Consider the following 17,166-nt stretch of genomic DNA (forward strand, 5'->3'; position numbering starts at 1 on the left):
TAGCCCCAGACTGGCCACACCAGCACTGGTACCCACTATTGAGGAATATGGCCCAGGGCCCACCTTGGATTTTACCACAAATTGCCCATTTGCTCACACAGCAAAACAATCAGATTCTTCACAGCCAGCTCAAAACCTTAAATCTGGCTGCATGGCAAATTACCTAAGCATCCAGCCAGCTCCTCTTTCCCAAGCAGTTATGGATGTTATTCTGGAAGCTAGGAGGCCCAGCACCAGGAAGGCCTATTCGGACAAATGGAAAAGGTTCTGTGCCTGGAACCAAACTAAAGACCAAAACACACTTCAGCCTCACATGCCTCAGATTCTACAGTACTTAACTGAGATGTTGCACAAAGGACTTTCTTTTTTTTTTTCTTCCATTAAAATCCATGCAACAGCTATTTCAGCCCACTACAACACGGATCCACCCTTATTTTCGAATCTACTTCTAAGACAGTTCCTCAGAGGGGCAAGAAACATTAGGCCCCCCAGGAGAGCACCTACACCAACATGGGACCTCAATTTTGTTCTGGAAAAACTTACGCTACCTCCCTTTGAACCAGCTTTCTCTGCAGATCTACAGTTTCTATCATGGAAGACTGCTCTGCTGCTAGCATTAACTTCAGCTAGAAGAGTCTCAGAGCTGCAGGCACTAATGGCAGTGGAACCTTTCCTAATTTTCCATCAAGACAGAGTTTCTCTACAAACTAATCCTTCCTTCATGCCTAAGGTGGTTCCCAGTGTGGCTTTAAATCAAACCATCCACTTACCCACCTTCTTCCCAAATCCACAGAACAAAGGAGAAAGACTCCTGCATTCCTTGGACATTCACAGGCAACTTCGTTACTACTTGGATAAAACTAAGGTTTTCAGAAAATCTGACCAGCTCTTTGTATCCTATGCTACAGCTTCACAATGGAAGGCTATATCAAAACAAACCATTTCCAAATGGATAGGACATTGCATTCGTTTTTGCTATACCCATCATGGAAAACCAGTTCCTGCTACCATTAGGCCCCACTCTACCAGGGCAACATCTACAGCCTTCCTCAGGGGGGTTCCAACCAAGGAGATTTTGGAAGCTGCAACTTGGAGTTCAGTACACACCTTTACCAAACACTATCACTTACCACTTTACTCTAAGACTAGAGCTGGCTTCGCCACTGCAGTTCTGCAGGGCCTTCTAGCCTCCTCTAACCCTCTATAACTCCTCCACCCATCCTTAGCTTTGGGATTCTACCCAGGTGTGATGACTGCAGAAGGGTAACACGATGAACATAGTGTTACCCTGCTGCAGTCATCACACTTGGGTAGAATGTGTGATGACTGCAGCAGGGTAACACGATGGACATAGTACAGTTTTGTACCTACCATAAATGTAGATGTTCGAGTGTACACCCTGCTGCAGTCCAGGTTACCCTCCCTCCATCCCCTCTGATCTAACTGACTAAATCTCTACAATACCTTCCTGATGTATTTGCTTATAGCTGGAGGGATTTTGTGTTTGTGCAAAAATTACTTAATTTGGTACTAATTACTGACCACCTTTTTGGGGGCACCTGACATCTGGGGCAAGAAAAACTGAAGAAAATGGCATCTGATGCATTATATATACCCCCTGGCGCACTGACGTCAGGGAAGAAGCGACAGCAACCGACGCCGGACCAAGACTTTGGAATTCCGGACGACTGCGGGACCGCCTGACGACAGGATAATCCAAGTGTGATGACTGCAGCAGGGTGTACACTCAAACATATATATTTATGGTAGGTACAAAACTGTACTTTCCCTGGATTAGTTGATGGGCCCCTTTGTACAGAGGGATGACTGTTGCAGTCCTCCATTCCTCGGGGACAATGCCTGTTTGGAGGCTGTGGTTAAAGAGTGTTTTAAGTGACCCTGATAGATTTTATCTTAAGCTAGAAGCATCCTGGAATATTGTCATGACCCATGGAGGCTGTATTTTTTTTTAGTGAACATGGTAAGGACCTGTTCCCTCTTAATGACTGGTAGGAGGATGGTTGTGGGTATTTCTTTGGATGTGATAGGAGGTGATGGTGGGGAAAAGTTCGAACTGAACTTGTCAGACAGCAGGTTTGGTATAGTTTCAAGCTGGGTGTAAGTGTTGCCATTCGTGAGTAACTCGGCAAATTGCTGAGCGCTTCCCCTGAGGTTAAGAACATAACTCAAAAAAGCCTTATGGTTCTCTTTCACCTGGGAAGCTATGTTTGCCTCATAGTTTGCTTTGGCATATTTGACCACGTGTGTAATTTGCTTGTTTAGACTGGTGAGTGTCTGTTTGCACTGATTTGTCTATTTCTTCTTGGCTTTGGAGAGGATTTTTTTTCCTTTTGTGGAATAACCTATTTATGCTAGGGGCCCACCATGGTGGTTTATTTTTGCCAGTACTGCCTCCTCTATGCAGCTATGAATGTAGTTGTATAGTGCTTTTGTGTACAGCTCAGAGTGAGCTTTGTTGTCATCCAAGTGTGGATGGGCTTGGAAGTTTAATAAGATGTCACTTAGTTTGATGTAGTTGGCCTTAGCAAAGTTCTTAACAGATTTGTTCTTTGACGGGGGTTCTAAGTTAGCTTTAATAGTAAAGGAAATCATTTTGTGGTCAGATCCTACCAGGGAGGAGTTAATGCACAGGAGGGAGCAGCATCCACCCATGGGTGTGAGTACTAGATCTAAAATGTTTGTACCTCTAGTTGGGGAATTAACGAGTTGCTCCAGGACATCTGCATTGCCAAAACTTCCTGAACAAGTGAATTATGGGTAGTATAAGTCTCCCTGTTTATGGAGGAGTTGTTGAGGTCACCCATTAGTAAGGTGTTAGACTGAATATTAAGAGATTCCAGTAAGTTTAGGTAGGAGGTGTGATTTTCCAGATTCATGTTAAGAGAACTGTAGCTAGCAAGGATATGATAGGGGGTTGCACCTATCGTTAGTTGGGCCTGGAGTAGCTCAAGTGAGTCATATTGTTGGACCAGTCTAGCAGTGTACTTATCTGTTATGAACACTGAGACACCTCCTCCCTTTATTTTATCCCGAGCTGAGGGGGATCGAAATGTATGAAAGGCATTGTAGCCTTTGATAGCTGCAGTGCTTTCTATGGTTCTGAACCATGTTTCTTAACTGCATTCTCCAGGGTGAGGAGTGCTTCCAGGGAGTGCAGTTTTTTTTATTTAAACCCCTAGCATTGAGCAGCAGTACCTTTAGGTGGTCATGAGTGTTTTATGTTATGTTGGAGGGTTTAACAACTTGGCACAGCTTAAAAAAGGCACTGTGAGGATAGATAAAGTTTTTGTCAGTATCTGGAAGCCAAGTGGTGACAAGTGCAAACCATCTCTAGCAAAGCATCGTGGTTTGTTGATCATGTCTCCCTAGGCTGATAGATACACCTGGGACATATGTTCAGAGAGTTCCAGCATGTCTTTCTTCAGTTAGTCAAGTGAGGTATGTGTTAGGTCATTTATCCCCACATGGAATATGACTGTGTCGTGCTGGTACTTGTGGTTTAAAGATCTAAGTGCACGCATGATCTGGCAGATCTTGACCCAACACAAACAGTTCACTGTGATCTTCTACTTGTTTAGCTTGGGTAAGGGACATCAGTATGTCTTACAATGCAATCCCCAATAACTAGAATGTTTGGATGTGTTGTGTGTTGCCTTACGGGCTTGGAAGAGGGGCTACTGTGATTTTCAGAGTTATATGTTTTGTGAGATGCTGTCTTCATTGGGTGTGCACAGTGCCACTGAGAGATGCTTTTAAGAGGTCTTGGAGGTTTGGTTAGATTAAAAGTGAGTACCTCTGCATATGTTGTTCTATGTGTTTGCTCTTTTTTATCTCTATTTCTCACCCAAATGTGAAAAACAACTTGCATACTTTTTAGAAAACATTAACTTTTAATTCTAAGAAAAAATGCAACGGTTACTTTTAAATAAAACAAAATTATGCACTGTTTTGTTACATGCATTAAAGTATTAAGGCTGATGGGGATGCTACAGACCTTTAAAGTCTGAGACTAGTTCTAGTGATATTTTGTACTTCTCCACTATATGCAGTGGTTTTATGATGTTGACATACCTGTTAATATGGTGGCAAAGCAAGTGAGCTGTGGCAAATGAATGGCTCAATCACACTATAAATAAACGGAGAATGTATGTATCAAACTCAGCTGTCTTTGGTGCTCCAAGGTCATTAATAATTTATCATAATATGATGACCAGATTTATTGTCTCATCTTGTTTCTTTTTTTCCTTTCTTTCAGGAAGCAATGCGTTACTACAATCAGACAACATTACAGAAGCAGATGCTGGAATTTGCCAAGAACTTCTTAACATCTGATGATGAGGTGAGAATGTCTAGTAGAACACAATTGGTCTAAGAAGATGCTATCCATTTACCAATTCCATTTCCATGTTACATTTCATTGTTACAGTACTTAGAAGTAAGTGTAATTTTCATGTGAACTGCATAAATAACACATGTAGCTTATAGCATTCCAGTGAGCTATGTGTAGGAGTTTTGATTCAAAGATTTACTCATGCTTTTCTCAATTTCCATGCCCCCAGATTGACTGCTGTCATGCTGCTGTGATCTTTTTATCATGGATTCCACAACAGCTGGTCACAGGTCTGTGGGCGCAGTAATTTTATTTGTCCATAGTGCAGTAATTTTGTAATTGGAGTAGACAGTGCCAAAAGCTACCATGATAGTGACAGTATTGGTTTTCTGGTATTAGACCATTTTTTCTGTTTTGCATATACTGTCCAGGTAGAAATAAAATATTTCCAAGTACTTTTATTTATTACCCCACAATCTGCCTTCATTGTTTACTGTCTTGGGTGTAGATGTTCTTCGTGTTTCACTGTTGCAGTCATCACATTAGGGTTATCCCTGCCAGGGTAGCCCTTGGCTGGCCCGAATACCAGAGACTTAGTATTTCTGCATTGGTTACTGTCACTTGAGGACTGACGTCAGGTCGTCAGTAGTATAAAGTAAGGCAGCTGGCGCCATTACATCAGTCTTTCTTGCCGTGGAGCCCAAAGCAGAAGCAGTTTGCACAAGTGCTGGTCAGCCGCTACCTGAGTTTTCGTCTACCGAATTGAAGTTGAAGTCTTCTAAAGCTAAGTACCCCATTGGGGATCCTTTTTTCTTGCACTAACTGATGTCAGAAAAAGTTAATAATTGTCTCGCCTGTGGAAAACAAATACCACACCGAGACTTCCACTCTTACTGCATCTCTTATTTAGGCCCAGACCACGACATCCCTCGTTGTCACTTCTGTGCTTTGTTCAATGCCAGAACTGTCCATTGTCGGGCCCTTATTGTAGCCAGATATTTTAGCTTACAGTCCTTGAATTCTGATATGGCTTTGGTAAGCCATCCGACAGCAGATCGTCTGAAAAAACGTAAAGATAAAGACATAGACAGACCTCACAGGTCCAGACCTACCAATGATGCTACTGTTAAGCTAGTCATCATTTCTCCGGTCCTCAGTGCCTGATGTCCACTTCTGTTAATTTGCAGGCGCAAAACTCTTCTTCAACTAAGGATCCTGCTGTCGTCTCAATCTTGGATGGATCCGGAGCCACTGAGCAGGCACTGGCTTCCGAGGAAGTCCTTCCCACTACCAAATCTTAACACAAACTGACGTCTTCTTTTGCGACTACCATTCTTTCTAAAACTACCGAGTTTCATAGCCCCGGGTATGAACCACACCCAAGAAACCGATGACTCACTCTCAGGCGCCTGCTACCTTGCCTCAGTCTCAAATGCTTAAAATGGTGGAAGAACTTGTCATGCTGATCAGGGGAAGCCAAGCTACCCCCTCCAAAAGGAAAATAGATCTGCCCTCTGTAATTTTGTCTGAACAAGAGTCAGAGGAATCTAGGAATCTGATGTATCTGAATATAAAGACATGCAACCCCTCTTCACTTATGAGAATTCTGATACAGAGGATTCCATTCCTTCAGCCTCTCCCCCAGAGGATTTTTCCTTTGGGGAAACCCTGCATAAATTAAGGGAGCATTTCCAATGGGAGAGTCAGGACTACCCTCAGTCTAAAAAGAGACTCAGAGAATGCCTAGATCTTCCTCAGCACAGACCTTTGGCCATTCCCCCAGTCCTGGATGTTGTGGAGGATATTTTCCTCAAATCCAGCTTGACTTCTGACGCCATTCCTCCTGCTCTAAGGAAACCAGACAGGTACTACAGAGTCCCTGACACACACAAATATCTTTTTAAAAATCCTACAGCTGACCCTGAGGTAATTTCTCAAGGGCCAAAAGGAATTAAAGCAGCCTCTACTAAGAATCCCACCCCCTCAGACAGGGATTCCTGAGCATTGGACAGATGGAGTAAGAAAGTATACACCTCAGCTACTCTTGCTATCAGGGCACTAAATTGTCAGCTCCATATGCTGAAATTTCAGCAACATACTTTGGAACTCCTTAAACAAAAAATGTCTTCCTTTCCTGCTTAGGCAGAAGTTAAAGATTTACAAGAGTTCATGCATTCTGCAATTCAAGTAACTAAACACACCTTGCACTGTGGTTTTGATACCCTAGAAGCTTCTTGCAGGGCAGCAGTCACTGGATCTGTCATTAGAAGGCATGTATGGCTTAAGGAAAAGCCCCTGCCAGATCATGTCAAATCTAAATTGTTGGATGCCCCTTTACACAAAGATAACTTATTTGGTACTATGGCAGAAGAAGTCTTAAAAAGTTGGAAGAAAAAGCAAAATCTATGCAAACAGTTAAGGATTTCTTGCAGGTCCAGCCCCCTAGGTTCAGCAGGCATTGTCTCTCCAAACACTGGTCCTTTCCTGATTCCAGTAAACCGGCCCAGCCTAGGCCTCATGGAAGCAGACCTCCCCAACAGAAGCCCCAGGAATGCAGAGATCTAAGTAGTGGACTACCTCCATTTCAAAACCAGGGAGTTCTAAGCCACCCCCTTATGGTAAAAACTCACAATGGCTTATCTCCTCCACCCCCTCCCTCTGCCCACCTTCACTTACCCCTAGGAGGAAAACTCTCCTCATTATATCCCAGTGACGCCTCCAGGTGCATCTGCAGTTACCTCCTACTGCTCCTCTAGGCATCAAATATTACTTATGCATACTTGCATTAATAATTCCAAAACCATGCTACATATAAGGTTTCAGAATATTTTATCTTGAAACATACATGATGGCAAACACAACTGTATTGATATTTGACCTCTGTCAATGAGTATTTTTTAGAATTGTAAGGTGATAACTTCATTTTTAAAGGCTCAGGCCACACCCACTAGGAGTTAAAGGTACAAACTCAAAACAGTTGAACTGGAGTGAATGAGTTAACTCAAGCACCTGGGCCACCATTACCAAGGACCACTGGATTCTGAACATTGTGTCTCAGGGATACAGATTTTCCTTCCACACCCTTCCAACCCCAGAAGGATTCCCAGATCTACTACCAAATCAGTGGGCAGAGGCTCAAAAGCAAATCCTTTCCCTGCTCTCTATGAGGGCAGTAGAGCTTGTTCCTGCAGAACGGATAGGCCAAGGTTTCTACTCCAAACTTTTTCTGGTGCCCAGAAAAGAGGGCACCTGGCACCCCATCCTCAATCTATCCATTCTAAACACCTTCCTGGTGATCCCAAAATTCAAAATGCTCATCCCCCAGCAGCTGCTACCCATGCTCTCCAAGGACGCTCGGCTGGCCACCCTAGATCTAAATGAGGCCTACCTCCACATTCCTATCAGGAAATCATGCAGGAAATATCTCTGCTTAAGGGCAGGATCTCAACAGTTTCAGTTTTCTGCGTTTCTCTTTGGCTTATCTACTGCTCCCAGAGTTTTCATAAAATGTCTGGCTCTGGCCATTGCCTTTTGCAGACAAAGAAATATTCAGATTTACCCATACCTAGATGACTGCCTTATTCAGGCAGACAGTCAGGAGAAGCTGCTCAAGCATCTGGCCTTTGTAAAGACCCTACTAACCTCCCTAGGATACACAGTCAACAAAAAGAAATCCAAACATGTGCCCACCCAAAGGATAATCTTCCTGGGAGCAAATCTGGACACAGCTTCCCAGATGGCATACCTTACTCCAGAGAAACAAATTTTCCTGACAGCCTACTTCTCCCAACTAGCTACCAGGCCCCAGCTAACTGCAAGGAAGATCCTGCAAGCCCTGGGGTTTATGGCATCTTGCATACTACTCATTCCATATGCCAGACTGCATATGAGGAAACTTCAGTGGTACCTAAAGAGCCTTTGGTGCCAACACTCTCAAGACCTGGAAACTCTTCTACCTATAATTCCTTGCCTCAGAAAAGATTTTCTTTGCTGGGCAATAGCATGCTTCCACAACAAGGAAATGCCTTTCTCCCCACCCCCCGCCACCAGACCCTCACCACAGATGCATCAGACTATGCTTGGGGTACACACCTGGAAAGCAGGTGCATACAGGACCAATGGAGCACACAGCAAATCCTTCTGCACATCAGTCAAAAAGAAATGATGGTTGTGCATGCCGCCTCAATAGTTTTCAAGCCCCTTCTCTCTCCAGGGGCTCTCCTGATCAAAACAGACAACACCACTGTGATGTGGTACATCAAAAAGCAGGGAGGGACTCGCTCCTACCCTCTGTGCAGGCTGGCCATGACCCTTTGGCACACAGCCTCTGCCATGCAACTACACCTGTTAGCACAATTCCTACCAGGCTCTCTCAACTCTCTGGCAGACAAATTAAGCAGAAATCTTCTGGACCCACATGAGTGGCAACTCAGCAGATGTAGCTTCACCCTAATAACTCAGAAATGGGGAACCCCGAAGGTCGACCTCTTTGCCTCCCACACCAACCATCATCTCAGCAAATTCTGCACCAGGGAGCATCACTGCATGACTTGGAAAGTGGATGCCCTGTCCTTCCCCTGGGTCAATCTATCTGTCTATGCCTTTCCTCCCCTACCTCTCATCCCCAGGATACTGCTCAAAATAAGGCAGCAAAAGCCAAAAACCATTTTTGTAGCTCCAGACTGGCCCCAGCAGCACTGATACCCCTTGCTGCACAGCCTGTCCTCGCTACCCCAATGGCATCTTCCTCAGATTCCAAACCTCCTGACCCAGAGGGAAGGGGAGTTCTTGCTTCCCCAATTGCAGACACCCAGTTTGACAGCCTGGCTTATTCCCTAAATCCGTACCAATCTGCCAACCTCAGTAAACGGGTTCCGGATGTTATAAGTGAGGCCAGATGTCCTAGCACCAGAAAGTCTTATGCTGATAAATGGAAAAGGTTCTGCACCTGGATCCAGGCTATGGGAGCCAATATGGCTCAGCCCTCCCTCCCTCTCATCCTAGATTATTTAGCTGACCTACTACATAGTGGCCTCTCTTTCTCCTCTATAAAAGTTCATGCCTCTGCTATTTCTGCTCATGTTCCCACTGAGCAGCCCTTTTCTCACACCCTTTGATCAAACAGTTCCTAAGAAGGGCTAGCAACTTGAAGCCACCCAGAAGGGCACCAACACCAGCTTGGGACCTTAACTTTGTATTGGAAAAGCTCACTCTGCCCCCTTTTGAACCAGCTTCTTCTGCAGAGCTAAAATTTCTTTCATGGAAGACAGCATTCCTTCTGGCCATCACTTCAGCCAGAAGAGTCTCTGAGCTGCAAGCACTCATGGCTGTGGAACCCTTCATCATCTTTCATGCAGACAGGGTATCCCTCAGAACTAACCCATCCTTCATGCCCAAGGTGGTGTCCCGTGTGGCTGCCAGCCAATCCATTCATTTGCCAACCTTTTTTTTCCTAATCCACAGAACAAGGGGGAAAGGATTCTTCACTCTCTAGATGTGCACAGACAGCTCAGACTCTATCTAGACAGGACTAAATCCTTCAGAAAGTCTGATCAATTGCTGGTTAGATTTGCTACAGGGGCAAAGGCAAAGCCATCTCCAAACAAACCATTTCCAAATGGATAGCACACTGCATCCATTTCTGCTACAAACAGCATGGAAAGCCTCCCCCAAGGGGGTTAGGACACACTCCACCAGAGCAGCCTCCACCTCTGTGGCTTTCCTCAGAGGAGTCCCCACCAGGGACATCCTGGAGGCTGCCACCTGGACATCTGTTCACACTTTTACCAAGCATTACCACCTGCCTCTCTTCTACAAATCCAGGGCAGGGTTTGCCTCTGCATTCTTGCAGGGCATCCTGGCCATCCCCTAGTTTCATTGACTGCCTCCACCCTTTTCCTCAGCTTTGGGAATCAGCCCAAATGTGCTGACGGCAATAGTGAAACACGAAGAACATAGTACAGTTTGTGTACACTTACCATAAATGTAGATGTTCGAGTGTATTCACTGTTGCAGTCCTGGTTTCCCTCTGCCCTCCATCTCCCTTTCTTCTCTTTCGCCTTTTATTTCCATTTCTAACTTGTTGTTCTCATTTCCTTTCAAGGGACTTATTGGTATTTGCTTTCTACTGGTGGGGTTTCTTCCACCAGACCCTGGCCTCCTACTTGGGGGCTCCTGACAGATTAGGGCAAGAACAACTGATGTAATGGCATTGGCTGCCCTGCTTGATACTACTGATGACCTGACGTCAGTCCTCAAGTGACAGCAACCACACAGAAATACTAAGTCTCTGGTATTTGGGCTGGCTGAGGGCTACCCTGGCAGGGATAACCCTAATGTGATGACTACAACAGTGAATACACTCGAACATCTACATTTATGGTAAGGGTACACAACTGTACTTTGTGCATTTCCTTCATGTTAGCCAAATCACTTGTTGAATGTCATGAACCCCAGTTGTATGTCTAACAAACTGTATTCTTTTCTATTGGAAAGGGGGGGGGGGAGGGCTGGGGTGCAGTGTACCACTGGTAGTGCCAGTCATGAACAATGAACGTGAGACTATCCGTGTGTGTGTGTGTGTGTGTGTGTGTGTGTGTGTGTGTGTGTGTGTGTGTGTGTGTGTGTGTGTGTGTGTGTGTGTGTGTGTGTGTGTGTGTGTGTGTGTGTGTGTGTGTGTGTGTGTGTGTGTGTGTGTGTGTGTGTGTGTGTGTGTGTGTATGTATGTAGTACTAGGTACCTTACTTATTAAGAGTATGCCAGGCAGATGTTCTTCGTGTTTCACTGTTGCAGTCATTACATTTGGGTAATCTGCTGGCAGGTTGCCCTCAGTCGGCCTGATTAACAAAGTCTTGGGTCCTGCGTCAGTTGCTGTCCCTTCTTCCATGACGTCAGGTTGTCAGGGGTATAAAACATGCAGCCGACGCCATTACATCAGTCTTTCTTGCTGTGAGGTGCCGAAGCAGAAGCAGTTCACAAGTGCCAGTCGGCTGACTCCTGAAATTTTCATTTTCGAATTTCAGAACCAAAGTCTTCAACTTAAAGCTAATTACCCCATTGGGGAAACGTTTTCCTGCTCCTTACCGATGTCAGTAAAAGTTAATAATTGCATTAGTTGAGGAAAGCAAATACCTCATAAAGATTTTCTCTTGTACTGTATTCCTTGCCTAAGTCCTGACCACGACGTACCTTGCTGTTGGTTTTGTGCTTTATTTAATCAGTGCACTATCCGTCATTGGTACATATTTGCCTCTAAATATTTCGGTTCTCAGTTTAATTATCCATAAATGACGTCGGTTAGCTGTCCGACTACCGGAATTGAAAAAGCGCAAAGAAAAAGACAGAGGCAGGCCGCCGAGGTCCAAAATTGCAGACGATGCTTCTTCTAAGCCATTCGCCAGTTCGCCGGTACTCAGTGGGGTGCTTTCGCAGCCCCTGATACCTGCTACTTTTGACTCACAGGCCTCTACTGAGACCCATTCGGAGTCCGGTATGCAGCAAGATGCTTCACCTATGGAACCTGCAGATGTATCTACCTTGGATGGGTCTGGAGCCGCTGTGCAGGCACTGGCTTCTGAGGGTGTATTCAGGCCTACAGACTTGTATATTAAACCGACTCCACCTTCTATACTAAGGCCTAAATCTTGATCTATGTCTAAAAAACCGACACCCAGGCCACATGTTCAGGCCCCTATGCCTAAAAAACAAATGATCAAAATGGCTGAAGATTTTATTACTCTAATCAGGGGTAGTCAACCCCCCACCCCCTTCTAAGAGGCCTAGGGCTAAGCTTGACTATGAATCTTCTGATCAGGACTCTGTTTCTTCTAATTCATCCAATGACCTGGATTTGTCCATACCTACTTATGAGGATTTTGATGTAGAGGATTCCTTTCCCTCTGCTTCCCCCCCTGAGGACTTTTCTTTTGGGGAATCTTTACATACCTTAAGGGAGCATTTTCACTGAGAAAGTCAGGAATTTTCTGAATCTATAAAGAGGCTTAGGGATTTCCTTCTTCTGCCTCAGCATAGGCCTTTGGTTGTACCTCCTGTACTAGACATTGTTGACGATGGGTTTTTGGAATCCAGTATGGCCCCTGTTTCCCTGCCTCCAGCTCCTAGTAAACCTGACAGATACTTCAGGGTTCCTGAGTCCCACAAATTCCTTTTCAAAAATCCTTTTGCGGATCCAGAAACCATTTCTCAGGAGCCCAAGGGCATTAAGGCTTCTACTGCTAAAAATCCTATCCCTTCTGATAGAGACTCCAGGGTGCAGGATAGATGGGGTAAAAAGGTTTATACTTCTGCAACTTTGTTATTCAGGGCTTTAAACTGCCAAATTCATATGTTAAATATCAACAGCATATTTTGATTTTTAGAGGCCTCTTGCAGGGCTGCTGTTACTGGGTCTGTGCTTAGAAGGCATGCTTGGCTTAAAGAGCAATCTCTGCCTGATCATGTTAAAGCAAAATTGTTGGATGCTCCTTTAAATCAGGACCGCCTATTTGGCAATAAGGCTGAAGAAGTTCTAAAAAAGATGGAAGATAAAGCTAAATCTATGCAAACTGTAAAAGATTTCTTACAAGTGCAACCTCCCAGATTTAGTAGGCACCGGCCTACTAAGAATTGGTCCTTTGCAGCTCCTTCCAGATAAACTCAAGCCAAACCCAGACACACCAAAAGCACCAGGTTTCAGTCCCAAGGGACTCTCAGAACTAAGCAATGGGGGGCCTCCATTTCCAAATCTGGAAATAACAAGACACCCCCTATGATAAACAGTCTCAATGACTTTCCTTTAAAATTACCAAGCACTTACTTTCCCTCTTAAACATGGGGGCTATTCAACCGATACCGGAAGAGGAAAATGGACAAGGTCCAATTCTCAACCTGTCTACTCTAAACACCTTTCTGGACATTCCAAAATTCAAGATGCTAACACTTCACCAGTTACTTCCTATGCTAGGCAAAGATGCCTGGTTGGCAACTCTAGATTTAAAAGAAGCTTACCTGCATATCCCAATCAGGGAATCTTGTAGAAGATACCTACGCTTCAAAGCAGGCTACTTGCATTATCAGTTCTCTGCACTGCCCTTTGGCTTGTCTACTGCACCCAGGGTATTCACAAAGTGCCTGGCTCCAGTAATTGCATTTTGCAGGCAAAGAAATATTCAAATATATCCATACCTGGACTACTGTCTAATTCAGGCAGAAAACCAGGCCATACTTCTAAATCATCTGGCATTTGTAAAAAGGGTTCTAACTTGTCTAGGGTACACCATAAACGAAAAGAAATCACACCTGGTACCCTCTTAACAGATTACATTCCTGGGTGCAAGCTTGAATGCAACTGCCCAGATGGCTTTTCTCATGCCAAAAAAGCAAATTCAGTTGGTAACTTACTTCAAACAAATGGCCACAAAAACCCTGCTATCTGCAAGACAAATACTGCAAGCCTTGGGGTTCATGGCCTCCTGCATTCTTTTGATTCCATATGCAGGACTGCATATGAGGAAACTTCAGTGGTACTTAAAAAGTCTATGGAGTCAACATTGTCACAGCCGGGAAACAATGATTCCTATCATACCTTGCCTACGCCTGGAGTTCCTATGGTGGGCAGAGGCCTGCCACCAAAACAAGGGACTGCCATTCACACTACCCCCTGCCACCCAAATCCTAACTACAGACGCATCAGACTATGCATGGGGGGCTCACCTGGCAAACAAGCGCATTCAGGGCAAATGGAACCTAAATCAAATGCACCTACATATCAATCAAAAAGAAATGTTAGCTGTACAGAATGCTCTGCCAGCCTTCAAAACTACATTCATCCAGGACAACTAATGGTAAAGACAGACAACATCGCAGTCATGTGGTACGTAAACAAGCAGGGGGGGTACACATGCCTACCCCCTCTGCAGACTAGCCATGGCATTGTGGAACATGGCCTTGAGCTACCAAGTGCAACTACAAGCTCAATACCTGCCAGGACAACTGAATACACTGGCAGACGGACTAAGCAGAAATCTCATGGACCCACATGAGTGGAAACTGGAAGCACGGATTTTCAATATGCTGACAAGCAAATGGGGGAGCCCAGACATAGATCTATTTGCCTCCCCCCAGAACTACCAGTTGGACAAATTTTGCAGAAGGACTCCTCACAAAAAAGCCTGGAAAGTGGATGCTCTGTCCTTCAGCTGGAAAAACCTATCAGTCTACGCCTTTCCCCCTCTGCCTCTGCTCTCCAAAGTTCTGCTAAATGTCAAACAGGACAAACCAAAAATAATTTTGATTGCTCCAGACTGGCCAAGCCAACACTGGTGCCCACTCCTGCGCAGTGTCAAAAATATCTCCATGGCATCTGCCTCAGGCACCTTCCTTGCTGTCTCAGCAGGAGAACCAAATTCTGCACCCTCAGCTCCCAACATTGAACCTTGCAGCTTGGCTAATCACTTAAATTCACCCTTAGCATCCCTCAGCAAACCTGTGATGGATGTCATCTTGGAGGCAAGAAGACCTAGTACTAGAAAATCTTTTGCTGACAAATGGAAAAGATTCTGTGCTTGGAACCATTTTTTAGGGATGAGCACAGCAGCGCCCAATTTACCTCAGATTTTGCATTACTTAACTGAGATGCTTCACAAGGGCCTGTCTTTTTCCTCTATTAAAATCCACGCTTCAGCTATTTCAGCTCACTATAACACAGAACCACCCCTCTTTTCTCATCCCCTGCTTAAGCAGTATCTCAGAGTGGCAAAGAACTTGAGACCAACCAGGAGAGCTCCTACCCCTGCCTGGGACCTTAACTTTGTTTTGGAAAAGCTTACTTTATCTCCTTTCGAGCCAGCTGCTACTGCAGACTTAAAATTTCTTTCTTGGAAAACAGCCTTCTTATTAGCAATCACTTCAGCTAGAAGGATATCTGAATTACAGGCCCTTATGGCAGTGGAGCCTTTCATCATCTTTCATGTGGACAGGGTATCTCTGAGGACCAATCCATCCTTCATGCCCAAGGTGGTTTCCAGTGTGGCTCTTAACCAGTCCATTCATTTGCCAACCTTCTATCCCAATCCACAGAACAAAGGGGAACAGATTTGGCATTCCTTGGACATGCACAGGCAACTTAGATTCTATTTGGACAGAACTAAATGTCAAAGAAAATCTGAACAGTTGTTAGTGGCATTTGCTGCTGGGGCAGAGGGGAGGGCTATTTCAAAACAAAACATTTCTAAATGGATAAGCCATTGCATTCATTTCTGCTGTAAGCACCATGGAAAACCTATCCCCAGGGGATCAGGGCTGCATCTACTTCTGCAGGCTTTCTCAGAGGTGTTCCTACCAGGGATATTCTAGAAGCTGCTACCTGGAGTTCAGTACATACTTTCACCAAGCATTATCATTTACCAATTTTCTCTAAATCCAGATCTGGCTTTGCCACTGCTGTCTTGCTGGGCTTTGTAGCTGGTCCTAATGCTGTATAAATCCATCCTCCCAACCATAGCTTTGGGAATCTACCCAAATGTAATGACTGCAACAGTGAAACACGAAGAACATAGTATAGTTGCGTACATTTACCGTAAATGTAGATGTTTGAGTATATTCACTGTTGCAGTCCTGGTTACCCTCCCTCCAGCCCCCTGTTTTTTCTCTTACTGTACCTCTACTTTCTCTTACTATGCTTAAAAGCTTTTTTGGCGTATTTGCTTTTGGTTGGAGGTATAGTTTTGTGTTTTTTAATTTTATTTGCTCCCCATTTGGGGGCCCCTGACATCTGGGGCAAGAAAAACTGATGTAATGACATTGACTGCATGTTTTATACCCCTGATGACCTGATGTCATGGAAGAAGGGACAGCAACTGATGCAGGACCCAAGACTTTGTTAATCAGGCCGACTGAGGGCAACCTGCCAGCAGATTACCCAAATGTAATGACTGCAACAGTGAACACACTCGAACATCTACATTGATGGTAAGTGTACACAACTATACTTTCTTACACCTGCAAGTTTCTCTCTGTGCAGTTTAATCTATTGTTTTATTTATATCTGATTACAGACCTTCAGAAAAATTAGTGGTTGCTATTGTGCTAGCTTAGATTCTGACCTGTTCCTTGTTGTATTTTGGGGTTCTGTGCATGGAATTGGGGTGATATACTGTTACACTGAGAAAGTAGTGACACATGCTTTTTCAGGAGAGGTTTCAATAGTGACACACAACATTTAACTAAAGAACCACTCCCTCCCACCCTTCTGCTTTGCTTTCTCATCCATATTTCATGTTTGTTGATCCCTAGTTTAACAGATTATAACAAATAAAGGCAGGGTTTAAACTAGTCCCCTAATGTCTGATTCTAATTTTCAAATATGAAACATTTTTTAAATACATTATTCTGAGTCTTAACATTTATCTAGTTTGATTTAGTAAGTTAGTTAATACACTTACTAGGGCAGTGCATAGTCACTTTTATGGCTGTCCAGGGTCATGTACAAAGTGAGGAGGAAACAAGATCGGATGAGCCAGTAAGCAGCTAATAAGCTGGAATAATGATAATGATGATTTTTTTTTATTGGGCCTACTCTAAAGCACCTTTATTATTACCAATTTTCCCCTTATCTTAGGTGCCCCTAACTTTTGAAATCTCCTCCTGGAGTGAGATCCTCACGAGTAAACTTTACAGTGGGATCATTTGGTAGCCCAGTGGTAGTGTGCATTGTAAGGAAGCATCAGAGAGTACCTACAATTTTGGGCAGGTGGCATGTAGTTTTTTTTTAGTCTGTGTCCCTCTTTCTGGGATGTTGATTTACAGTGATGTAAACA

At 44.3% G+C, this 17,166-nt stretch overlaps 1 protein-coding gene across 1 annotated transcript in view; it reads left to right on the forward strand.

Moving 5' to 3' along the window:
* Positions 1-17,166, forward strand: part of P3H4 (prolyl 3-hydroxylase family member 4 (inactive)) — a 187,450-nt gene that overhangs the window by 139,091 nt on the left and 31,193 nt on the right. The window contains exon 6 of the mRNA XM_044054798.1: positions 4,277-4,360. Coding sequence (XP_043910733.1) covers positions 4,277-4,360 — 84 coding nt within the window. The remainder of the gene's footprint in view (positions 1-4,276; positions 4,361-17,166) is intronic.

This window comes from Protopterus annectens, chromosome 13.part0 (genome assembly GCF_019279795.1).
Source record: "Protopterus annectens isolate FY-2018-M chromosome 13.part0, PAN1.0, whole genome shotgun sequence".
Lineage (NCBI taxonomy): Eukaryota > Metazoa > Chordata > Ceratodontiformes > Protopteridae > Protopterus > Protopterus annectens.